General features: G+C 45.3%; 1 protein-coding gene across 1 annotated transcript; it reads left to right on the forward strand.

Moving 5' to 3' along the window:
* The first annotated feature begins 6675 nt into the window (after positions 1–6675).
* LOC132251709 (olfactory receptor 14A16-like) lies at positions 6676–8615 on the forward strand. The gene has a single exon (XM_059731646.1). The coding sequence runs from the start codon at positions 6890–6892 to the stop codon at positions 7844–7846; it is 957 nt and encodes a 318-aa protein (XP_059587629.1). The 5' UTR covers positions 6676–6889; the 3' UTR covers positions 7847–8615.
* Positions 8616–26105: the final 17490 nt, after the last annotated feature.

Below are 26105 nucleotides of genomic sequence, written 5' to 3' on the forward strand. Positions count from 1 at the left end.
ATAGGACAACCTTCGTGCCCTGTGTTTGTCAGGTCTTATTCGATAAGTCTAACATACCTTGAGGCTGCTTCATGTAGAGGTTCAGAAGGAAACCATGGAGCTGAGGATGGCAACCCAAGTAAAAGACAACAAGAAATTGTTTTTTAGATATATTGGGAGTAAAAGGAAGGCCCAGGGAGGAATAGGACCACTGCTAAATGGGCAGAAACAATTGGTGACAGATAGGGGGGACAAGGCTGAACTCCTCAACGAGTTCTTTGCCTCAGTGTTCCTAAGTGAGGGGCATGACAAGTCTCTCACTGGGGTTGTAGAGAGGCAGCAGCAAGGCGCCAGACTTCCATACGTAGATCCTGAGGTGGTGCAAAGTCATTTGGAAGAACTGGATGCCTTTAAATCGGCAGGCCCGGATGGGCTCCATCCGAGGGTGCTGAAGACACTGGCCGACATCATTGCAGAGCCACTGGCAGGAATATTTGAACGCTCGTGGCGCACGGGCCAAGTCCCGGAGGACTGGAAAAGGGCTAACGTGGTCCCCATTTTCAAAAAGGGGAGGAAGGAGGACCCGGGCAACTATAGGCCAGTCAGTCTCACCTCCATCCATGGTAAAGTCTTTGAAAAAATTATCAAGGCTCACATTTGTGAGAGCCCGGCAGGGCAAATTACTCTGAGGGGAAACCAGCACGGGTTTGTGGCGGGCAGATCGTGCCTGACCAATCTAGTCTCTTTCTATGACCAGGTTACGAAACGCCTGGACACAGGAGGAGGGGTGGATGTCGTATACTTAGACTTCAGGAAGGCCTTCGATACGGTATCCCACCCCATACTGGTGAACAAGCTAAGAGGCTGTGATGTGGATGACTGCACAGTCCGGTGGGTGGCGAGTTGGCTAGAGGGTCGCACCCAAAAAGTCGTGGTGGATGGGTCGGTCTCGACCTGGAAGGGTGTGGGCAGTGGGGTCCCGCAGGGCTCGGTCCTTGGACCGATACTCTTTAATGTCTTCATCAGCGACTTGGACGAGGGAGTGAAATGTACTCTGTCCAAGTTTGCAGATGACAAAAAGCTATGGGGAGAAGTGGACACGCCGGAGGGCAGGGAACAGCTGCAGGCAGACCTGGACAGGTTGGACAAGTGGGCAGAAAACAACAGGATGCAGTTCAACAAGGAGAAATGCAAAGTGCTGCACCTAGGGAGGAAAAATGTCCAGCACACCTACAGCCTAGGGAATGACCTGCTGGGTGGCACAGAGGTGGAAAGGGATCTTGGAGTCCTGGTGGACTCCAAGATGAACATGAGCTGGCAGTGTGACAAAGCCATCAGAAAAGCCAATGGCACTTTATCGTGCATCAGCAGATGCATGACGAATAGGTCCAGGGAGGTGATACTTCCCCTCTATAGGGCGCTGGTCAGACCGCAGTTGGAGTACAATTCTGTTGGAGCAATTCTGGGCGCCACACTTCAAGAAGGATGCGGATAACCTGGAGAGGGTCCAGAGAAGGGCAACTCGTATGGTCAAGGGCCTGCAGACCAAGCCCTACGAGGAGAGACTAGAGAAACTGGACCTTTTCAGCCTCCGCAAGAGAAGGTTGAGAGGCGACCTTGTGGCTGCCTTTAAGTTCATCACGGGGGCACAGAAGGGAATTGGTGAGTACCAACCCCCAGGATCCATACTGCTCTGGGCTGGGTCCTCTGGAGTACTGGGTCCATTGCAGGACATGGATGGCAAGGATACTGACCATGTGGAGGGGAGTGTGGTGAGGCTGTGGTAGGAAGCTTCAGGCCACTGTTGTCTGAGCCCAGTTCTACTGCTGAGACCATGCAGTTCTTCTGCATTGCTGCAGTGGCAGGAGGGGGTGGAAGTCACCAGTGTGGCTCATGCCCCGGGTTGCTGTTTTGCCTGAGAGAGGCAACTGTTTCACCACAAGGGGTGTATCTGGGGGTGGAGAACAGTGGAGAGGGTTTCACCATGCCCCTCTTACATAGTGACCCAAAGGTCATTATGCTGGTGCCTGGAGAAGGAAAAGGTCACCTTGTAACACAGAAGGACAAAGATGGAAATATAACAGCCATATGCAGTGACAATGGGGAAGGCCATGTCTGCTGGACTGAAACATTGCAGATAGAAAAAGAGATCTGACCACAGTTTTTGTTAGGGTAGATGGTGTGGACTTGGAAATAGTGATGTAGCAGATGATCTGTTTTAGGAACATGGGACCTTGGCAGCACCATGTCTCTGGCTCTAAAGTAGTCTGCTGCTGTGGGGACAAAGGGCTTGGAACCCCTTGCTGGGCATTGCACTTGGTTTGTCTGTCTCAGAGCATGGAAACCTAGAAATACGTAGGAGCCCTGCTTTGGATATAGAAGAAGTGCTTCAACCCAAATGTTTCAAATAAAATATATCATAAGCAGCATATCAACTTTTGGGGGGCAGAATGCTGTCTCATCACAAAGTTTCCCAACCAACTCTACTCCTGGCTCCCAACCAGGTGTCTGAAACATGTATACTAATCCTCTGGTGCCTCTGTTTGTTCAGTGCTCCTGGGAATACCTGCCTGAAAGCTGATTGGACTAGACATTGATAAATAATCTTCCACAGCACAGAGGGTACCAACACAAACCATCTACAGACTATTTTAGGACATGGTCTCAGAATTATAGACATGGTCTTTAAAATGTCCCCTGAAGGCAGAGCACCATGTACATAGATTTATAAATAGAGTGAAAGAAAGAGAGAGACAGAGAGACAGAGATCCATATGCATACATGCCTGCATACATATTTGGGCAGAAAGATAGAAACAGAGAACAGATTCATGAATGAATGAACAAACTCTGGCTTTGGAAGAGGAAAGACATCCCAGAAGGGAGGAATCCACACAGAACAGCTCAGCAAGTTTGCTGCTGAATTTTAGCGTTACATCCCTTTTGTAATCCCATAGTAATTCCTTCTGGCAGGGCTAATTTATCAAGATATTATAGTTTCAGAAGCAAGCTAGACAGTTTATAGAATCATAGAAAATTAGTGTTGGAAGGTACCTCAGGAGGTCATCTCTTCCAACGCCCACTCAAAGCATTACTACCCCCAACTAGATCATTGCAGCCATGGGGCTTAAAAACATCCAAGGATGGAGATTCCATCATCTCTATAGGTAGCCTGTTCCAGTGCTTTACCACCCTCCTAGTGACAGAGTTTTTCCTAATATCCAACCAAAACTCCCTTGCTGTGAGACCATTGCTCCTTGTTTTGTCATCTGTCACCACTGAAAACAATCTAGCTCCATTGTTTTTGTAGCCACTCTTCAGGTAGTTAAAGGCTGCTATCAGATTCCCTCTCAATCTTCCCTTCTGCAAACTAAACAAGCCCAGTTCCTTCAGACTCTCCTCAGAAGTCATGCTCCAGACCAAAAACCATTTTCATTGCCCTCAGATGGACTCTTTCCAACTTGTTGGCATCCTTTCTATATTGGTGGGCCCAAAACTGGACACAGGACTCCAGATGTTGCTTCACCACTGCAGAATAGAGTGGAATAATTGCTCTCCTCAATCTCCTGCCAACAGTCCTCTAATGCAGCCCACTATTCTGTTAGTGTTTTTGGCAACAAGGGGACATTCTTGGCTCCTATTTAGCTTATTTTTCTCTGTAACCCTCAGTTCCTTTTCTGCAGAGCTACTGCTTAGCTAGTCAATCCCCAGGCTGTAGCGGTACATGAGATTTTTTCTGTCCTAAGTGCAGGACTTTGCACCTGTCCTTCTTGAACCTCATGAGATTTCTTTTGGTCCAATCCTCCAATTTGTCTAAGTAACACTGAAACCTTGTCCTACCCTCTAGTGAAACTACTACACCCCCCAGCTTGTTGTCATCGGTGAACCTGCTGAGGGCACAATCCATCCCCTCAACCAGATCGTTAATAAAGGTATTGAACAGAATCAGCCCCAGGACTGACTCATGGGGCACTCCACTTGATACTGGCTGCCAACTAGACAGTGAGCCATTGAATGGTATTGATCCATTAAGCCTGATGATCCAGCCAGCTTTCTGTCCACCTTACAGTCCATTCATCCAATCCATACTTCCTCAACTTGCTTGCCAGCATGCTGTAGGAGATAGTATCAAAAGCCTTGCTAAAGTCAAGGTATATTACATCTACTGCTTTCCCCAAATACACAAAGCCAGTTATTTCATCATAGAAGGCAGTCAGGTTGGTCAGGCATGACTTGCCCCTGGTGAAGCCATGCTGACTGTTCCTAATCACCTTCTCCTCCATCAAGCGCTTAGAAATAGATTCCTTGAGGACCTGCTGTATGATTTTTCTGGGGACTGGGGAGAGGCTGCCTGGTCTGTAGTTCCTTGGTTCTTCCTTCTTCACTTTCTTAAAGATGGGCACTATATTTGCCCTTTCTCAACCATCCAGGCCTCCCTTGATTGCCACAAGTTTTCAAAGATAATGGCCAGCAGCTCTGTATTCATATCAGCACACTCCCTCAGTACCCTCAGGTGCATCCCATCCTGCCCCATGGACTTGTACACATCTTTTCTAAATAGTCCCTAACCTGTTCTTTCACCACTGAGGGCTGCTTACCTTCTCCCCAAACTTTGTTGTCCAGTGCAGAAGTCTGGGAGCTGACTTTGCCTGTGAAGTTTGGTAATAAAGGCAGTGAGCACTTCATCCATTTTCTCCTCTGTCACTAGGTTGCCTCCCCCATTCAGTAAGGGACCCACACTTTCCCTGACCTTTCCCTCGCTATCAACATACTTGTAGAAACACTTCTTGTTACCCTACAGAGCCCTTGCTAGCTGCAACTGATTGCACATTGCCTTTCCTGACTTCATTCCCGCATGCCCAAATATATTCTTATACTCCTCCCTGGTTGTTTGTTCAAGCTTCCACTTCTTGTAATCTCCCTTTTTATGTTTAAGCTCCTGCATATTTCCCATTATTAATGCACATCAGAATAGTTTGTTCCTGCACTCTCAGTAAGGTTTCTTTAAAATACAGCCAGCTCTCCTGGACTCCTTTCCCCCTCAGACTGGCCTCACACAGGATCCTGGTGACCTCACTAGGTCCCTTCCAGTCCTACCTTCTTATGAAACTCTGATCTTAAGATTGATTTAAGAACCAATAATTCAAAGACAGTATGTATTCTTTCCAGGTTTTTGTTGTCTGCTGAATTTTTAGCAGTGACAATTGAGGGCTTGTCTACCTGTGACAGTCTGGAACATTTTGAATCTAGATTAACTTTTCAAGTGTTTTAGTTGAACTTCTTTAATCTCTTATGTGGATACTTTCCCTTTGGCTTGCCTCCCATCTCAAGTGGGTTGATCCAAAACTAAGGCTACTTCAGTTCAGACTACTGGAGTTCTGACTTGGCTTCAAAACAACTGGACTCATATTCTGGCACTTTACCACTTTGCTGGTTAAGAAACCTGTTGCTTTGAGGGTCTCTTCTCCGTGATCCTTTTATCTCTACCATTTTTTTTTTTATTTCTTAATTTGCCTTATTTGGCATGGCTTAATATATTCCTGAAGCCCTTCTGTCATTCAGCATCATATTGACCTGGACCCACAAACCCTGTAACCCAGCTTACCAGCACTTACAAACATTGTAGGAATTCTCTTGCATACTTCTAAACCTCATGGGTTTTCTGCATATATTGGGGGGGGAGGGGGGAGGGGGACTGTGACTAGCATACATTATCTAACTGACTATCTTTCTGTCTTTCTACCTATGACTGCATAGTGGAAAATAAGGGTTGGAAGGGACCTCAGCACGTCTCATCCCTGCTCAAAGCTGCACCATCTAGAACCTAGGTCATTCCAGCCAAGGATTTTTCTACCCTGGTCATAAAATCCTCTAAGAAAGGAGATTCTACAACCTCTCTGCATAGCCTGTTCCAGTGCTTTAAGACCCTCCTAGTAAAAAAAAGTTTTATCTAAAATATAACTTAAGCTCCCCTCGCAGCAACATTAATGTAGTAATCGATATACTTAATCTGAACTAATGAAGTTCAGTTCCCTTGCCCATTATCCCTTGATCTGGAATACATTTTTGAGGGCCCCCCATGCAAGGTAGTCCTGAGGCGGTGCAGGGTAGTGGATACCATCAGAAAAAAGGGCAGAACATTGAGAGAAAAATAAAAGGCATCAAAAAGTATACAGAAAGTGGTAGGCATCCGATGAAGGGACTTAACTTAGAACAGTGAAAAAGAGAAATTAAAGGAAACTTCAATGGGTGGGGAGAGAGAGGGGAAGAAAATGTGTTTCATTTTTCTCTATGACCACTTAAGAATGTTTATTTAACATAGATATATGCTGATGGCTAGAAAATGGTATTTTCATATATCAGTTTGTCCGTTTGCCAGTCTCTTTTCTCAGAATAGGAATGATATAGGGTGAAAAGGAAATGGTGTTGATAAAACAGACTGCATCACAGTCTGATCTAGGGTGCTTCACTTTACTTTTTGTGAAATGGGGAAACTGTTATTCCTTTCTCGCTGTACACTTCTCTCCTGTCCTTCAAAACCAATGGTACCGATGCTCCTTGAATCTCTATGAGTCTAAGTGCTTATGTGTCAAAGTGCTCAAATAATCCGCCCCTGGCCCTGTGTTATTTGGGGTGTGGGGAGGTGCTCACTAATCAGAATGTGTTTATTTTTCCCTTTTCTTACTTCCTGCAGGTAGCCACGAGTAACTTGGTGGGGTGATGGCACACCAAGTCCTCCTGATGGAAACCAGCAGAAGCTTAATGCAGCCAAAAGAATAACATGAGGGAAGACTGCCTGTAGGAGATTCAGTGGATTTTTTTCAGGTGGACAGTTTTATAAAGAATCTAACAGTGGGATTTTGTATCTGTCATTCCATCTACAGGCAGCCCACAATGGTGCAAGGAAGAAAATGTCCAACCAAAGCTCTGTGTCTGAGTTCATCCTCCTTAGATTGTCTGATGTTTGGGAGTTGCACATTTTGTGTTTTTTCATGTTCCTAGCCATTTACCTCACAGCCCTGATGGGGAACCTTCTCATTATCATTGCTGTAGTCCTTGACCAAAGTCTCCACAATCCCATGCACTTCTTCCTTCTGAACCTGTCCATCATGGTCACTGGAACCATTTCTGTCATCATCCCCAAAATCATGGTCAACTCTCTGCTGAACATCAGAACAATCTCTTATGCTGGGTGTACTGCTCAAGTTTTTTTCTTTAACTTCTTTGCGGGAGCAGATTTTTCCCTTCTCACTGTCATGGCGTATGACTGCTACATTGCCATCTGTAAGCCATTGCACTATGAGTTGGTCATGAACAGAAGAACATGTGTCCAGATGGCATCCAGTGCCTGGGTAGCAGGGATACTCAACTCTATCATGCACACCTGGAACATGTTTGCATTCACCTTCTGTGGAGGCAATGTGGTGGACTTGTTCTTCTGTGAAATCCCCAAGCTCCTCAAGCTCTCCTGCATGGACACATTTTTTAGGGAAGTCTGCCTGATACTATTCGCTGTCTGCTTATTGTTGTGCAGTTTTATTTTCATTGTTGTGTCCTACATTAAGATCTTCAGTGCAGTGCTGAGAATCCCCTCAGAGCAGGGCCGCCATAAAGCCTTCTCCGCCTGCATCCCTCATCTCACTGTTGTCTCCTTGCTTGTCTTTTCTGTCACTTTTGCATACTTCAAACCTACCTCCAACACCCCATCAGGGCTGGATCTCATAGTGGCTGTCATATATTCAGTAGTACCTCCCACAATGAATCCCATCATCTATAGCATGAGAAACAAAGAGATTCTTGCTGCTCTGAGGAAACTGGCTCACTGTCTGTTCTTCACTGACTTCCAGGTGCCCATCTTTCTCAAGTGAACTTGCTGTCCATCTGTGCATCCTGGGCAGTGTCAAGTATGTCTTTGAGAAATAGCAACAACACAAGTGAGTTAAATTCTTCTTAGGATGGTTTCATGACCAATGGAAACCAAAGCTCTGTCTTTTCTTCAGGCTTGTAATATAGAAGTGGCAACACTGCAAAAAAAACAGTGTGAACTGCCTTGTAAGACTGATATATGTGAGAGAAGGACTAAATCTAAACATTTAGAGCTAGATCCTCACCAAATGATCATGACTCCAATGAGTTGGATGGAAACTGACTGATTGATGCTGTGGGAGGATGTACTTAGTGACTTTAGTGGAACTGCCTCCATTTCCACCAGGGGAATCATGTCTCCCAATTTAAATATGACATGGATCTTACATATGTGTATTTGTCTCTCTTATACTACTTCTCCACTACTATCTAAGATGAAGTCTAGTTTAGACTTGGCAGATATGCACGGAGAACAGATTTTGATATCAAAACAGTGTGTGAACAGATGCTTCCCACCCTTTGAGGACTCTGCATGATTATGTGGTTTGAATCTTGCTGTTTCATTGTAAATTTCCCATTATCACACATGTGCAAGTGACATTACATATGGCATCCTTTGCTGTGTTTTCATGCTTAAACAATACAAGAGAAGATGTGTTTCCTGTCCTTGGCATCAAGCCTACCTGTGACTTTGTAAGTGAGGAATTTTCTCTTGGCTTGGTTACCGATGTTGTGTCTGACGTATATGCAAGAACATGGGTATTGCATTGATTTAGCTCTTGAAAGTTATTTGCAGTTGATCAGCGTCAGTACCTGGGGTTGGTAAAGGGCAGGGAGGGAAGAATCATGCAAACCACAAGGCAGCAGTGAGGAGGTCAAGAGAGTGTTTCCCTCTGCCTGCTTTCTGCATTGAAGCAGCATTATTACTTCTGTGGCTGCTGCTGAAGCAGTTCTGTGGTGTATACTGCTTCTCATTCCCATCCTTTAATACATAAGATAATGAGTGCAGGGCTGAGAAAGCACTAGCAAAGATCCCCTGGTGAGGTGGCAGTCTTGTCCCCTTCCCCACTGATATGCAATGGTGTGTGGTTCCCTGGTTAATGAAGCCTCTCCTGTGTTCAGCTCCAATAGTTGGACAGGGCAGGGCTATTCCTGCCATGGGAAAGTTTCCAGGGTGACTTGATTTTGGTACCAAAGACTGGTGCCCTGCTTGCCCTTACTGAGTCATGTTACTTTATATATCGTTTAACTTCCCCTATCTCTTTCCCCATCTGCCACACAGACATTTCAAACAGGGTAGACTTTTGAAAAATAACCTGTAGGCCAGATTTTTAAAGGCCCAGACTTCCAGAAAAGTTTTCATTCTGAGCTCCCATGGTTTGAAACGTTTAGCCAGGCAAGCTGCTTAAGACACCCAGCGTAAAGTGAGCACTCACTTATATCATAAAAATAGCATTCACCATTTGCAAAAGCCAATACATTCTGATATTAGAGGCATTTTTCCAGCTGATAGAAAGGTGCCTTCTAATTCATATGGTAACAGCCAACCCTCATCTGTCTGCACTTCAGCACTGTCACCTGCCTTGTTATTGGGTGTCTTCACATTGCCTCTCTCTAGATGTTAGGACCTCATTAGGGCCAATTGCAGTGCCTTGAAACGGAAGGGACAAAGTCAGTTTCCACGGCACCAAATATCTGGGACCAGTACCAGAAGTTGTCACTTTGCCCTAGTACTTGTAAATCGTATTACCTAGAGCACAGAGGTGGGACTGACACACAGTGCCTTGACCCAAGCATTAGCCATGGAACTATCAAATGCTCTCTTGAGTAGGGACCAGCAACATGTGTTTTAACTGATCAATGAACCGTCTTCATCTCCTGGCTTGTGAAACATGTGTGGGTACTTCTGAAAGTTCATTCTGACTAGTGGCCAGGCTGGCCACACAGAAACCAGATTGAGTTTGTTACCACCATTATGATGCCAGCTGTATCTGCCATTTCAAAGCCCTAGATCTACTGCTAGGAATCAGTAACCTGTCCCAAGAATATGAACTCCAATCTTGACTCGACCATTCATCTTGCAGAAAAGGGAGAAATAATTCTTTATAAAACCATGGAATTAATAAACATTAACCATATTGGGTGAGATCCCAATAGATGACTAAATGCAATTCTATTCCATCCTGTTAAAGTCCAAGAAAAAAACCCAAAACATTATATTAAAAGTATACTACGCCCTTTCCTTCCTTGCTTCAATGTCTGACAAAATCTTAAGACTAATATGAAAAAAAGGTTTACAAACTAACTTTCATATCTTCAGGATGTATATTTTTCAAGAATTCAATTATAATGATTACCTTTAAGGGTCTACGTCCATAAGGTGTCTATCTGGTCGACTAAAACATTGGAGAGCGTCTTGTTCTCATTATCAGCAAGTGTTAGTTACATTTTCTCTAGGTAGAAACCATGACTAATGCAAAAGGAAACAAACAGCCATCTCATAATCCTTCTATTGGGATTTGAGAAAATTCCTGTTACACAGGATTTATTATTCCATTTCTTTTTGCTAAGCTAAATGGTGAACACACCTGTGAACCTCTTAATTGTTGATTGACTTATGACTGATTAGCATCTTTCCAGACTCATGCCCTTCCTTGGGGCAATCTTGTGTTTCTTTCATAGTATCATAGTAGCTAGGGTCAGGAGGGACCTGAACAGATCATCTAGGCTGACCGCCTGCTACAGGCAGGAATGAATGGTGGGTTCGCAAGACCCCAGACAGGTGATCGTCCAAACACCTCTTGAATTTGCCCAAGGTAGGGGCGAGGACCGCTTCCCTGAGAAGTTGGTTCCAGATTTTGGTCACCCTAACTGTAAAAAATTGCCTTCTGATCTCTAACCTAAACCTATTCTCCATGAGCTTATTACCACTGTTCCTCGTCACCCCAGGTGGTACTGGGGAGAAAAGGGCTCTACCTGTTTGCTGTTGATCTCCCCTGATGAGTTTGTAGGCAGCCACCAGGTCCCCCCTCAGCCTCCTCTTGCTGAGGCTGAACAGGTTCAGGTCCCTCAGTCTCTCCTCGTAGGGCCTGTCCTACCGCCCTCTCACCAAGCGGGTGGCCCTCCTCTGAACTCTCTCCAGGCTGGACACATCCCTTTTGAAGTGCGGCACCCAGTACTGGACACAGTACTCCAACTGCGGCCTGACCAAAGTCACATAGAGGGGGAGTATCACCTCTCTGGACCGGCTTGAGATGCACCTTTGTATGCATGACAAGGTATGGCTGGCCTTGCTGGCTGCAGTCTGGCATTGGCGGCTCATGTTCATCTTCATAGAATTCGTAGATTTCATAGACATTAGGGCTGGAAGGGACCTCGGAAGATCATCGAGTCCAGCCCCCTGCCCAAAGGGCAGGAAGTCAGCTGGGGTCATAGGATCCCAGCAAGATGAGCATCCAGTTTGCTCTTGAAGGTGTTCAATGTAGGCACTTGAACCACCTCCGGTGGCAGGCTGTTCCAGACCTTGGGGGCTCGGACAGTAAGGAAATTCTTCCTTATGTCTAGCCTGAAACGGTCTTGTAGTAGTTTATGACCATTCGACCTAGTTGTCATCCCTTGGGGCACTCTGGTGAACAAACGTTCCCCCCGATACTGGTGGTCACCCCTGATAAACTTATAGGTGGCCATCAGATCACCCCTGAGCATGCGCTTTTCCAGGCTAAAGAGCCCCAGGGCTCTCAGCCTGTCATCGTAGGGTCTGCTTCCCTGACCTCTGATCATGCGCGTGGCTCTTCTCTGGACTCTCTCAAGCTTCTCCACATCCTTTTTGAATTGTGGAGCCCAAAACTGGATGCAGTACTCCAGCTGCGGCCACACTAAGGCCGAGTACAAGGGGAGAATGACGTCCCGGGATTTGCTTGAGAAGCATCTATGGATTTTGGTTGCTTTACTAGCCGCAGCATCGCACTGCAGGCTCATGTTCATCTTGTGGTCAATGATGACCCCCAAGTCTCTTTCTTGCATAGTGCTAGCCAACATAGCACTGCCGAGCCTATAAGGATGCTGCGGGTTTTTCTTCCCAAGGTGGAGAACCTTGCATTTATCGGCGTTGAACACCATCAGATTCTTGTCCGCCCACTTGCTGAGCCTGTCCAGGTCAGCCTGGATCACCTGCCTGTCTTCTGGTGTGGATGCTTTTCCCCAAAGTTTGGTGTCATCAGTGAACTTGGCCAGTCCACTTCTGACTCCAGTGTCCACATCATGGAGTCAATAGTGACTCCGAGATCCCTTTCTGCCTCTGTGCTTTCAAGAGGGGAACTCCCCAGGCTGTATGTATGCTGTGGATTCCTTCTCCCAAGAGATCTGTTTGAGATCTGTTTTACCTGAGCCCTTCTGCCCAGGATGCTGGTGAGTTCCTGAATGAACTTAACAGAAATATAATTCAGTGTCTGGTTAGTGGAATTGCAACTGTTTGCTTTTCTGGAAGGTTTAGAAGGTTCACTTGCTGTCTCGGATGCCTTCTTATTGTTACTTAGCATTATACAAGCCTCTGTACTGTGTCTCTCTCATGTACTGCAGTTTCTGCCACCATCTTGCAGCTAGGGCCTGGAGAAGTGGATTCTTAGGTAGCTGTACCCTACCTAATTGGCTTCCCAACTAATGTGCTTTGGCCTCAATGAAATTGATGATTTGTAATTTTTTTTAGGGATCTTCCCAGTTAATCAAGCCTCTCCTTTTGCAAAAGCCAGTTGGGCTTCCTACTTGAAAGCATTCTGTTAACCCTCTCCACATTGCCTTAGTTTCTTCTGATGCTGACATTCTATGCTTGCATCCTGGTAACAATTCAAAACCACCTTTCAGAACCAGGAAGGAAAAGATATTTTTGAATTACTCTTCCCACCTCATGGTGGTCAGCACTTCCAGTGGAACCTTTATATTCAATTATTTGGTATGAAATGCTGAGGGTTAGAAAGACCTCAACATATTTTTCCCCCCTGCCTGCAGTGGGGCACTGGTCTGAACTTGCAGTCCCCCTGGCATGGTGTATACCTCCATGTGCTCTGGATTTAGAGGATGGGTTTCTCATCTGAGGTTAGAAACCTGACATTACTGTGGTGTTGGAATTGTCAAAAACCTTTGGCATGATAGCCTTCTGCTTTAAGCACTCACCTAGGAAGTCCTGGAAAATAGCTGCAAGACCATAGCATCTGTCTCTCAGGAGAGTGCCCACATCACTTCAATCTAGATCAATATGTGGAATGGGGCATCCTTCACCCACACCACTGCCATCAAAGCCTTCAAGCAGAAGCACCTTGGGTTTGCAAGGTGCCTGTCTGCCAAGCTCAGCAGGCAGTCATTGAATCTCTGTGGGGAAACCAAGTTGGTAAGGGGCCCATCATGGGAAGTGAAACTGTGGAGGCTCGGCAGATCCAAACATGGATCATAATCCCTAAAGTGAGTACACACACAACCGCTCCAGGTAGAGGAAACAAGACATACATGGAAGATTCACACAATAAACTGTTGTGCGGCAGATGCTTGTATGGGGAAGAGGTAGAAGATCAGGAGGTCTTCAGGCCCCAGGGAAATCCTAGAAAACTAAAGATGGTTTGCTGTCAGACCATATCCACAGGGATCATTCTGCTGAATCAAAGTCTGCAGTTGCCTCAAGTTACACCCCTCTCTTTTGTCACCTTCTATCAGAGAAGCATGAAGGCACCAATATAACAGCCATATTCAGTAACTATAAGGAAGGCTTTGTCTTCCAGGGTGAAACAATCAGCAAGAAAAAGAGATCTGAGCACAGTGTTCTTTAGCAAGGATGGTGTGGGTTTGGAGATAGCAATGTAAGAGATGATGTGTCTTAGGATCTTGAAATTTTTGCAACACCATGTCCCTTGTTTTAAAGCAGTCTGGTGCTCTGTGGCCAAGGGGCTAAGAAGCCCTGTATGTGGCTTGTCTGTCTCAAAGAATGGAGGTCTAGAACTGAGTAGAAACCCTGCTTTATATATAGGAAAAGTGCCTTGGACCCAAAAGTGTTTCAAACAAAATACATGAGAAATGGTAAACCAGTTCTGGGGGGCACAATGCTGTTTCATTAGAATGTTTCCCAAACATATCTAGTCCTGGTTCCTTGCCAGGTGCCTGACATAGTTATCCAAGTCACCTGGCACCTCTGCTTAGGCTTTGTTGAGGACTCCTGGGAATGCCTGTTTGGAAGTGTATTGGGCTAGACACTGATAAATATTCTTCCACTGCACAGAGGTTACCTACACAAGTCATTTGCAAACTGAAAGCAATCTCAAAATATTTCCTGAAGGCAGATTGCCACATACGTAGACTGATAAATAGGGAGAGAATAGGAACTGATAAACAGGGCAGAGAGAAAGAGAGGGACAGAGAGAGAGAGACATCTTCAGGCATACGTATGTGGAGAGAGAGAGAGAGAGAGAGAGATTCCAAGAACTCTGGTGTTTGAAGTGGGAAGACATCTGAACAGGGAGGAATCCACACAGAGAATGACAGTAAATTTGCTTCTGGTTTTAGAGCTACTATGGGATTATAGAAGGCATGTAATCCCTTCTGCCTGGAACAGTTTAGTCAGGCTACCCTACTCTGAGGAATGGGCAATACTGATAGCCCCACTAGGCTCCTCACAGCCCTACATTCATATGACCTTGTGGTCCTAAGTCTGATGTAAGGACCAACCACTCAAGGACACAATGTATTCTTTCCAGATTTTTCTTGCCAGATGAATTTTAATTAGAGAAAATTAGGGCTTTTCTACCTGTGATGCTCTGGTAGGTTCCCAGTTTAGGTTAAGTTTTTAAGTGGTTTAGTTGAACTTCATTAACCCCTTGTGTGGACAATTTTCCTTTGACTTCCTCCTGTCTAATGTGTACTGAGCCAAAACAAATAAACACTACTTCAGTGCAGACTACAGGATTTCTAGCTTGGCTTTAAAGCAACTGGGCTAATCCTCTTGTATTTCACCACTTTGCTGGACAAGGAGCCTATTGCTCTGTGGGGCTGTGTGCAGAGAACCCATGAGATGGCCCAAGGCAGTGATTATTTTCAGAAAATGAAGGTTGAAAGATTGCATCAGGTAGAAAGGCATAACAATAACAAAGATCATTCACATATGTCTATACCAGATTTTAGAAGTATATAGGAGAATTGCTATACCATGTCTACATGGTGGTAAACTGGATTAGAGAATGTACATGGCATATTGGAAAATCCAGGTCAAAGTAATGGTAAAAGACAGAAGGGCAGCAGGAATAAAGGAAGCCATGCAAAATAAGGCAAATGAAAACAGGTAGAGAGAGGAAGGGAGATTTGGAGGGGGGGCTGCTAATAGTACAGATTATCCATCTGTCCGTCTCTGTTTTTCTCTTTATGATAGAATGATATAATATTAGGGTTGGAAGGGACCTCAGGCAGTCCTATAGTCCAATTGCTGCATAAAACAGGACCTTCCCAAACTAAATCGTTCCAGCCAAGGATTTATTTACCCTTGTCTTGAAAACCTCTCAGAAGGGAGTTCCCACTATGTATCTGGCTAGCCTGTTCCAGTGCTTTACAACCCTCCTAGTGGAAATGTTTTCCCTAACATGTAATAGGCCTGTGTGAAGCTGCTGCCGAATCTCTGAATCAGCCAGACCTATGCCCCCAGCCCAGCAATGGCCCATGCCCGCCCCAGCTCCCGGCTCTTTGGAAAAAAAAAAGACCTGGTGCTCACCGGGTGCTGTCGGGCAGGGGGGCGATCCCTGCTGCCCCCCACTGCATGGGGGGCTCTGCACAAACCGTCCAATCTCCCTTTTCTTCCCCAGCCCTGCCACAGGTGCCCTGCCCTGGCCAGCTCCGGCCCTTCAAGGAAAAAAAAAACCCAAGAAAAGCCCTGCGTTCACCATTCCTGCCAGTGGGGCAGGGTGTGGGGAGGTGATCCCCACTGCCTCGCACCTCTGCACAATCCCCCTGAAGCCCCAAGACTGCTGCAGGAGCTGTGAGTTCCAGGGGATTTCCCTGTTGTTGTTTTTTTTTTTTCTTAAAGGTCTGGAGCTGGCCTGGGCAGGGCAGCTGTAGGAAGCTGGGGAAAGTGTGGGGCCTCCCCATGCAGTATGGGGCAGTGGGAGTCAGCAGGGATTGCCCCCCTGCCTGGCAGCACCCAGTGGGCACCAAGGGTTTTCTCCCCTCCCCCAGCCCCTCCTGCCCTGCCCCTAGTACTTACAAGCTCAGAGTCAGATGCCGCTCCCTGCTGCAGCCACCAGAGACTGCCAGAATCATCAAAGCTCTCCAAATCTTTTCCGATTCAATTCGGACCTTTTAATTGGTCCCCTGATTTGATTCAGATTTGGAGATTTGGTCACTAAATTGGGCCGAATCTCCTCCGAATCAAATCACCACCTGAAGCTTCGCACAGCCCTAATATGTAACTTAAGCTTCCCTCACTGCAGCTTGAATCCATTGATTTAGCTACTTAATCTGAACTAATATTCAGAGCTGTTCAACTGGATCTCATTACACCCGTGTGCAGACATCCTGAGTGAAACCTCATTTCACTGTGAAAAATTGGGATGTTACTTATATTACCTGTTTGTTAGATCATTTTGCTACAAAGTGGCAGATACAGTATCAAACCCTCTCTGGGTGGTAGACTCTACACCCCACCTTTTCTTGCTCCCTGAGACTAAGCTCTTGGGCTAAGAGGGAGGGTCATACACTTTGTTGTCAAATTATTTCCTGTAACATACTTGTAAGGACTTGTCTGTTATTATGCATGTACATGGTAATCCTGTTTTGATGGGTGTGTTTTGGGGTTTGGTGCAGTATACTGAGCATACCCAGTTGTGACATACAGAAAGAAATGGAGTTAGGTGGCTAAGAACCACTTCAGCACATTATGTTGAAAAAAAAAACAACATTTGGCTCTTGTACTCACAACAGAGCAGCTTTACTGCAGTTTGGCTTCCCTCCCCTCCTAAGTGGACTGAGCCCAATCAAACTAAAGCTACTTCGAACTTCAGTTCCCTTGAACATCATCCCTTTAGGTGGAATTTTTTTTTTTTTCAGGGAGCCCATCCAAGGTAGTCTTGAGGTGGTGCAGGGCAGTGGTTACCATCAGAAATAAAGGGCAGAACATTGAGAGAAAAGGAAAAGGCACAGAGATGTAACCACAAAGTGGCAGACACCTGACACAGGGACCTAACACATAGAACAGTAGGAAAGAGAAAATAAAGGAAACTGAGAGAGAGAGAGGGAGAGAGAGGGACATTTGTTCCTTGTTTCCCTCTGACCACTTAAGAATGTTCATTTAACAGATATTTGTCTGTTTGCCAATCCTTTTCCCAGAAAAGGAATGATGTAGACCATTAGGAAATGGTGATAATAAAACAGACTAGATCAGGGTCTGGCCCCTGGCGCTGTGGTTAACCTTTTGTGACATGGGAAGAGTGTTATTCCTTTCTTACCATACAGATCTCTCCTGTCATCTAAAACCAATGGTCCCGAGGCTCCTTGAATCTCTCCTAGTGTAAATGCTTTTGTGTCACTGGGCACAAATGATCCACCCCTGTGCTGTGTTAATTGGTGGGACGCTCATGTTCAGAATGTGGTTATTTTACCCTTTTGTTATCTCCTGCAGTTAACCAAGAGTAACTCAATGGCATGATTACATACCATATATTTCTGGTCAAAAACCGGCAGGAGCTAAATTCAGCCCACTGAGTAGCGTCAGGGAGGGTTCAGTATTTAGGAGATTCAGTAGGTTGTTTTCAAGTGGGAAGTTATATGATTAATCTAACTCTGGGCTTTTATATCTATCAGTGCTTCTGCAGGTAGGCCACAATGGTGCAAGGAAGAAAATGTCCAACCAAAGCTCTGTGTCTGAGTTCATCTTCATGAAATTCTCTGATGTTTGGGAGTTGCAAATTTTGTATTTTATCATGTTCCTAGTGATTTACATCACAGCCCTGTCAGGGAACCTTTTCATCATCATGGCTGTACTTCAAGACTACCGTCTCCACAACCCTATGCACTTCTTCTTGATGGACCTGTCCAACCTGGATGTGGGAACCATTTGTGTCATCATCCCCAAAGCCATGGCCAACTCCCTTCTGGACAGCAGAACTATCTCCTCCACTGGGTGTGCCACCCAAGTTTTTTTCTTTCTCTTCTTGGCGGGAGCAGATTTTGTTCTTCTCACTGTCGTGGCGTATGACCGCTACATTGCCATCTGCAAGCCCTTGCACTATGAGATGGTCATGAGCAGGAAATCATGTGTCCAAATGGCATCCAGTGCGTGGATAGCAGGGATCCTCAACTCATGCACACTTGGAACTTGTTTGCAGTCAGCTTCTGTGGAAGCAATATGTTGGACTTGTTCTTCTGTGAAATCCCTCTGCTCCTGAAACTCTCCTGCTTAGACGCATATTTCAGGGATCTCTGTTTGATACTATTCACTATCTCTTTAATTTTGTGCTGTTTTATTTTCATTGTAGCATCCTACATTCAGATCTTCAGTGCAGTGCTGAGAATCCCTTCAGAGCAGAGCCAGCATAAAGCCTTTTCTACATGCCTCCCTCACCTTATTGTGGTGTCCCTCTTTATCTTTTCTGTCATGATTGCATAGTTCAAACCTACTTCCAAAACCCCATCTGGGCTGGATAGCATAGTGGGTATCATATATTCAGTAGTGCCTCCCACAGTGAATCCCCTCGTCTACAGCCTGAGGAACAAGGAGATCCTTGCTGCTCTGAGGAAACTGGCTTACTCTGTTGTTCCGTGACTACCAGTTGCCCAACTTTCCCTAGTAAACCTGCTGTTGCTCTGTGTTTTTTTGGGCAGCGTTGGGTATGTTTTTTTCTAATAGTCACCACACAAGTGAGTTAGGTTGCTCCTAGAACTGTTTCATGACCACCGGCAAACTAAAGCCACAACTTTTCTTCACGCTTGTAAATAGGAGTGGCACCACTGCAGCAAACAGTGTGAATTGCCTGTATAAGACTGATGTGCATGCAAGGAGAACTAGACCTCAACATACAGACCTAGATCCTAAGCAAATAAGCATGGGTCTATTGAGCTGGACTGAATCTGATTGATTGATGCTGTGGGAGGACCTACATTAGTAACTTCTGTGGAGCTGCCTCAATTTCTGGCAGGGGGTAGTCAGATGTACAATTTTCAATCGTTGGATGGCAAATTAAACCAGGCAAGGATCTAGTATTTGTTTCCCCTATTGTCTACTTTTGTGTAAACTGCAGCCCACTTTTATTTGGCAGATATGCCTGCTGAGTGGATTTTGATTGCAAAATGACTGGCTGTGATATGCTTTCCACCGTTATGTGTTTTTAGTCTTCTTTGTCATGTTAAGTTGCCCTTTATCATACATGTGCACATGGCATGAAGAATCCTCTTTTCATAGTGTTTTCATGCTGCAATGATACATGAGAAAGGGTTTTATATCATTGGCATCAAGCCTACCTGTGGCTGTGAATATCAGTAGTTTTCTTGTGGCTTGGATAATGATGCTGTGCATGACAAATAGCAAGAGGCATGGAAAGTTCCTTCAGCACATGGGGGCTGGTGAGGGTCAGTTAGGGAAAAATTCTGCAGGTGATGACAAAGGAGAAAGGGGGGCAGAGTCTTGACTCTGCCTTTTTTGGCATTCAAGCAGCATTGCTACTAGGGTGGCTGGTGCTGCGGCAGCCCTGTGGTGTATATTGCTTCTCATGTTGCTCCTCACCCAACAGATATAATACTGAATGCAGGGGGGTGCAGGGCATCCCCCACTAGGGGGTTGCTGTTCTTCTTCTCCCCTTCTACCTTGACACATGATTGTGTATGGTGTTATGGCTGTCCAGCTCCTATGTTTGGGCAGTGCAGGGCTATTGGCAAAGCCAAGCCTCGGCAAAGTTCCTGGGAGAGGGTAGGGTGATTCTGGTGCCCCCTTGAGGATAGCACCAGAGGCTGGTGCCCAGCTTTCCCCACCCCAGTTTTTCTACTTTATATACCAAATAGCTTCGTCAGTCTCTTTCCCCATCTGCCACACGGAGATTTGAGAATATGTAGACTTTGAAATGGACCAGAAGGCCAAATTTTTAAAGGTTCATATTTGTGGAAAAACCTCTATTCTGAGCTCCTGCTGTTTGAAAGGAGATTTAGATGCAAACATGCTGGGCATGCTTACTAAAAGAAGCTGCTTAAGACACCCCTGGCTAAAGTGAGCCTTCACGTATAACATGCAATAAGGGTGCCTACTAATTTATGTGGGAACAGCCTGCCCTCATCTGTCTTCATGTCAGTAAGATTCTTTGCCTTCTTACTGGGTCTCTTCACTTTGCCTGTGTTTCTAGATAGTAGCACCTCGTTAAGTCCTATTCCACTGCCTTGAAACTACGGGCACCTAGTCAGCTCCCAGGGGGCCAAATAGCATAGCATTGCCAGTGGCTGAGAGGGGTTAGGAGGATTAAGTGCTTACGACATGTGTCAGGCAGTCTTCTGATAGTCCATTGCACCTGCCATGTGCACCATAGAACACATGGAAGAAAACTCTGTTTACATGGAAAGATGCATGCTAGGATTCTTGTTTTTTACCATTGAAAAAGACAGCATTACTGCCTCTCCAAGGCTTCCTTAATATGTCCCTACCCTTTTCTACAGGTCAAGGTCAAATCTCTGCTCAAACCTGGTAGATCATTCACCTAGCAGTAACTTGACCCCAGAGGGACTTGACCTCCAAAAGTGTAGGTCATTTTCTCGTGTACAAGCATATTACACGTTTAAGTTTGTAGTACACCTGTCCCTTGAGTTACTATCTTACTAATGACTAAGCTGGGTTTGTTCTGCGTTTTTTGGGGGGGAGGGGGTTGTTTGTTTGTTTGTTTGTTTGTTTGTTTGTTTTGGTGAGTCCTGTGTAAGGTCAACTGTAGTTGGTCTAATTTAACATTAATTTTACTCATGTTTTAACCGACCACTGGGAAGTCTGTAAATACTTTCTGTATCCAGCCATTATGTGTCATGGACCAAACTCAACCAAGAAATTATTTAGACTAAGGCTTTCCAACTGGTGTCCTCAGCTGCTACCCAGCCAGCTCTCTCCACATCTCTCCAATTGCAACAGCAGTCAAAGTCTCTAGGCTCCCCTTCCCTACTCAGGCTTCTGCTGCTTGTGCCTCCACTCCTTAGGTGGGATCAAGCAGGAGATAGTAGGTACTCAGTTCAGTGATTGGTGGTGAAGATGGGGTCCCAGTGCAGTGATGGTAGGACATGAGTTCACAGCTCAGTGTGGGGGCTTGGGTTCCTTCTTGTGCTGTGCCTGGGAAGCTCATGGCTCACCCTACTGCAGCTCCATTTTTTCAGTCATCAGGGCATTTCATAGTTGTCAGGGGCTGGAAGGGGCCTTGCAGATCATTGGGTCCAGCCCCCTGCACTTGGGCAGGAAAGACTGCTGGGATCTGGCCAGTCATCACATAGAAAAGTTGGATTGCCCTGACAGAGTTGACAGTAAACTACAAGGCCACTTGAGTGTAATATATATATATATATTTTGCCATCTGCTCTGCAGCACGTTTTCAAATGAACTACATGTCATGCTGTTGCAGAGATTATTTAATAAATCCCAGCTGGACAAATAAAAATTAAAACCTATTCTCTGTGAGCTGATCAACTGAACATAATTTTGTAGGATTAAATCAGTGCAATATTTCTCTTCAAAACTAGCTGTGCTCCTAGAAGAACATTAACTGCGCTGACTTCCCATCTGTGGTGCAAGACATTTCGACCATAGCCCTTTGGGTGGGAAGTCAGTTCAACTGGACTGACTCCCTGTCCCCAGCCCAATCTTGTGCCGGGGATGGGAAGTCAGCCCAGCTGGACTGACTTTCCACCCCCAGCACTATGGTTGAAATGTTTCAACTTTTGAAATGTTTCAACTAGCCTCGTTTTGTTTTGGGCTGTTTTGAAGCCCTTTTTTTCATTTTGACCTCGAAACGAAACGGCCGGCGAAACGAAACAGCCAGCAAAATTTCACACAGCCCTAGTAGTCAGTTTCTAGGGTTGCAAATAGCATAAAATTGCCAGTGGCTGAGAGGAGTTAGAAGGAATAAGTATCCATGCCATGTTTCTGGCATTTTTTTGATAGCTACTAGCATCTGTCATGTTTGCCTTAGAGTACATCTAAGTTTTTGCAAATGGAAAGTTTGTGCAAGGGGAAAGCTCTTGGCCAGGAGTCTTGTGTTTTACCATCAAAAGGGGCAGCATGACTGTCCTCCATGCAGGCTTCCTAAACATGCCTCTACCTTGTTTGACAGCTCAAGTTCTAATGTCTGCCAGAGACCAATGGACCATCCAGACAGCAGTAACTTGACCCCAGAGGCGCTTGACCTCCCACAGGCAGTGCATTCTGGGTTTACTCCTCATTTTCACTGGTGCACAAGGAGATTATACCAGTGTAAGAGCTTAGTGTGCCTGTCCCTTAAGTTACTACCTTGCTAATGACTAAGTTTCATTTGGCCCATTTTGTTTGGTGCGTCCTGCAGGGTCATATGTAGTTGGTCTAATTTCACATCCATTTTATTCATGCTTTAATCAACACTGAGAAGTCTCTGAGTGAGGAGTGAGAACCTTTGCATCCCCTTCCCTCCTCAGGCTTTTGTTACTTGTGTCCAACTACTTGAGTGGGGCAGGTAGGAGAGGGTGGGTGCGGAGCTCACTGATAGGGGGTGGAGATGGGGTCACAGTATAGTGGTGGTAGTTGGGCATGAGTTCACAGTTTGGTGGAGGGTGGGGTAAATAGCTGTGCTGTGCCCAGAAGGCTCATGACTCCCCATTATTGTGACTCCACTTCTGCAGTCTGACTCCTTGTCACATAGAAATGTTGGACTGCCCTGACTTAGTTGATACCAGGATACAAGACCAGTTTTGTCCAGTGCATTTTTTTCATCCCTTCTGCAACATGTTTACCACTGAATTTTTTTCTTGTTTTTACAAAGCTTTTTTTTTTTTTTTTTTTTTTTTTGTAATAAATCCCAGTGGGACATATTAAAATGAAAACCTGTCCCCTGTTACATGATCAACTGAACATACTTTTAAAGGCCTAAATCAGTGCAACACTTTTCTCCACAAAGCTAAATTAGGTTAGAAGATCCTGTTATGCCAAGCTGTGCTCTTAGGAGCACATTTAAGTGCTTATGTAACATTTACAAATGGATCTAACATTTACAAGTTATAACATTTACAAAAGTTTATATCACTTTCCAGGCACTTCCAAATATCCAACCCTCTCTTTGAAGGGTCATGATGCCAGTCTCATATGAAGCATTCAACTAGGATGGTGGTGCAGGTTGTTTAAAGTTCTATTATAAATCTGGCATGTTAGGCAGTGATAGATAGACCAGTTTCAGTGAAGTTACAGGTTAAGGCTTAATGCCATATCTGACCTGGACAACTGTGAAGTGCCACTAGAGGGTCTGGTGACCAGGAGTATAGCCAGGACACAGGAATCTATTGAGAAGCCAGGGGTTAACGATGGCAAGAGCTTGGAGCCCAGGGAAGTGTGTCTCCTTGGCCTTCATATTTGCACCACACCCTGTTTTGGCAGCCATTTTTCCAGGAGTGTGAAAGGCTGGGGAGGCAAGTCATGCCACCACCATCCCCACCCTCCCCAATTCTCCTGTCTACTGGTGAGGAATGTAGATCTGGTTAAAAGACATAGACATTTGAGGTGAAGGCTGTGTGCCTGGCTCCCAGCTTAGCAGCCTGGATCAGAGCTCTGGCAGTCCTTGGAGCAGCATGATGCCATATGAAGTAGGGTGATAACCATGGCGGGCAGATGGCTTTGTTGTTTTGGGGTAATAACATCTCCTTGGGTAGTAGAGCTTTGGATTGTGGGAAGTTGTTCAGGGGAAGAGGGTGTTGGAGCTCTGCATCCTGGGGTGCTGGATGACTGCAGATTGCTCATTTTATCTCCAGGGAGCTGACTTTTATAATACCCTAGCTTGAGCTAGATAAAGCAGTTCAAAGATCACTCCTGACAGAAGTTGCACTTCTCTTCTGATGATTTTCTCAGCTACTCCTTTAAGCTTAAAAGGATTGTCTCTTCACGCTTAACATTTTGGTGGCTGAAGTATTTTAGGGGCCAGGGGTCAGAGGAATTTAGTGCACAGGGCTGGAGGTGGGTGGGTCACTGAGGAACTCCCCAGGCACTCTGTGATTCCTTTCTGTGGCTTGCCTGCTGCTGAAGAGTTCAGGAGGAGCAGGAGGGTAGGAAATGCTAGGAATGGTGCATCTTGGGATGCTGGAAGTCTCCAAATTGGTCCTTTATGTCAGTTAAATACTCAGCTCGCACTGAAAACTAGCTAGTTCAAAAAAATCAATGATAATCCTCCCTTGAAGCGGCATAACTTTAAAAAGCCTAAAAGGCATGTAGCACTAGTTAATGAGCCCAAATGTGCACTCTTTCACATTTTAAGTACAGTTCACAAGAACTATTTGAAACATGTAATCTCACTCTTGGTCTCCTAACAGCCAAGTCAGCATTGAACTGGATTTACCCTCAGGGTGGCTTCCTAGCGTGCCTAGTGTGAGCCTGAACCAGTATACCTATTTCTCTCAACTGCCAGAAAACACAACCATGTCACAGAGGTGTTCAGCAACATACTAGTGTGGATATATACTTAGCCTTTCTTAGTCGTTGTATCCGTGTTTCAGTTGCATGCATCAGACTTAGGTACTGCATTTTATTTGTCATAGTCACAGCAGACTGTTTTGCCTGGTTTTGGAACTGAGATGACTGGGCTGCACCATTTGCTTACCAATTATTCATTTCCTCCCATATGCAATATATTTTGCATTTCCCTCTTTAATGTTTCCCATAGTCACTTGGATCTAAGGGATAACCTCTTTTGGAAGGGACAACTAGGTTTTAGGATGATGTAATAATTAAGTAAGATGGATCTTCCTGGCTTTGTCATAAGGACGTGCTGGAAATTTCCTCAGTCGCTCTTACGCTGCCTTCTGTTGAGATATGGATAAATTGTCTCCCAAAGTAACCTCAATACATGTGAGCAAAACCAAATCTCCTCCACCTCCTGTATCTCCCAATGCTAAGTTCTTCCTGTGTCCAACAGGAGCTCAGGAGGTTAATACAGTATATTTGTCACATATATGTTGTCTCTGTACAAGCAGCACTTCTCATTTCACTTCCCCATGTTACCTTATGACCTCATATGAACCCTGACATTCAGTGAATAAGTTGATCTTTGATAAATAAGCAATAGCAGAATGCAGAGATGGGAAATCTTGTTGTAGTGTTGCTTCTTCACTCAGTGTGAAGCACTGAGGTTTTCTTTGGCAAAGACCCTGACCAGAACCATTTACTGCTTCAGCCTATTTACAGGACAATATACCAGGCCTTTATGCCCTTTGTTTACCAAGTCTTGTGTTATAAGTCTTCCATGCTTTGAGGCTACCTCATGTAGCGGTTCAAAAGGAAAGAACCCCATAAAGAATTTGGGAACCTCCTGGATGGCAAATAGCATATAGGGCAGAAGCACATCCCACTTTAAAAACTTCTCTGTAACAAATTTACTTAATATCCCTTTCAGTCTGTTTGAAGCTCTCCACCATATAAACCATCTGGAGGCTCTGACAGGGTGGATTTTCAGAAGTGCCCACATTTGTTTCAGGTGCCACAAGATGCTCTTTGATCAGTTAAAAACTCTTGTTCGTGGTGCCTCAAGTGGGTATTTAATAGTTCCATGGCCAGTGTTTCAGTCACAGCATTGTGTGTAACTCCAACCTCTGTGAGAGGTGGTGCAAAGGCTGAATCCTCTCTTTGCCTTTTTATAAATTTGGTAGCACAACCCACAAGTACTAGTACAAAGTGGTAACTATTGGTTTGGGCTCAAAGGTCCCAATGATATCTATTCCTACCTTCTCAAAAGGCTTCCCAACAAGGGCAATAGAACCAACAGGCCCAAGCCATGTGTGTGGGGCCACCAGTAGGCACTCAGGAAACAAGACACAGGAATCATTAATGTTCTGGTAAATGCTAAGGTAGAAGAGCCTGGCAAGTTCCCTTTCCTGAGTCCCCACCCACAGGATGTTGTGTGCTAACCTCAAAACTTGGTTCTGATGCTACTTTGGCCCAATTTGCTGGTTTCTCCAGACCCCAGTAATTCAGGTCCAAAAGATGCACATCAGTACTTCCCCTTGCAACTTAAAATGGAGATCCTGGGTAGCTTGGTGCGACGTTATTGTCAT

The sequence above is a fragment of the Alligator mississippiensis genome, chromosome 7 (genome assembly GCF_030867095.1).
Source record: "Alligator mississippiensis isolate rAllMis1 chromosome 7, rAllMis1, whole genome shotgun sequence".
NCBI classification, from domain to species: domain Eukaryota; kingdom Metazoa; phylum Chordata; order Crocodylia; family Alligatoridae; genus Alligator; species Alligator mississippiensis.

Bases quoted from the DNA above. Each gene is read 5' to 3' on its own strand.
- LOC132251709 (XM_059731646.1), top strand. From the start codon at position 6,890: ATGTCCAACCAAAGCTCTGTGTCTGAGTTCATCCTCCTTAGATTGTCT.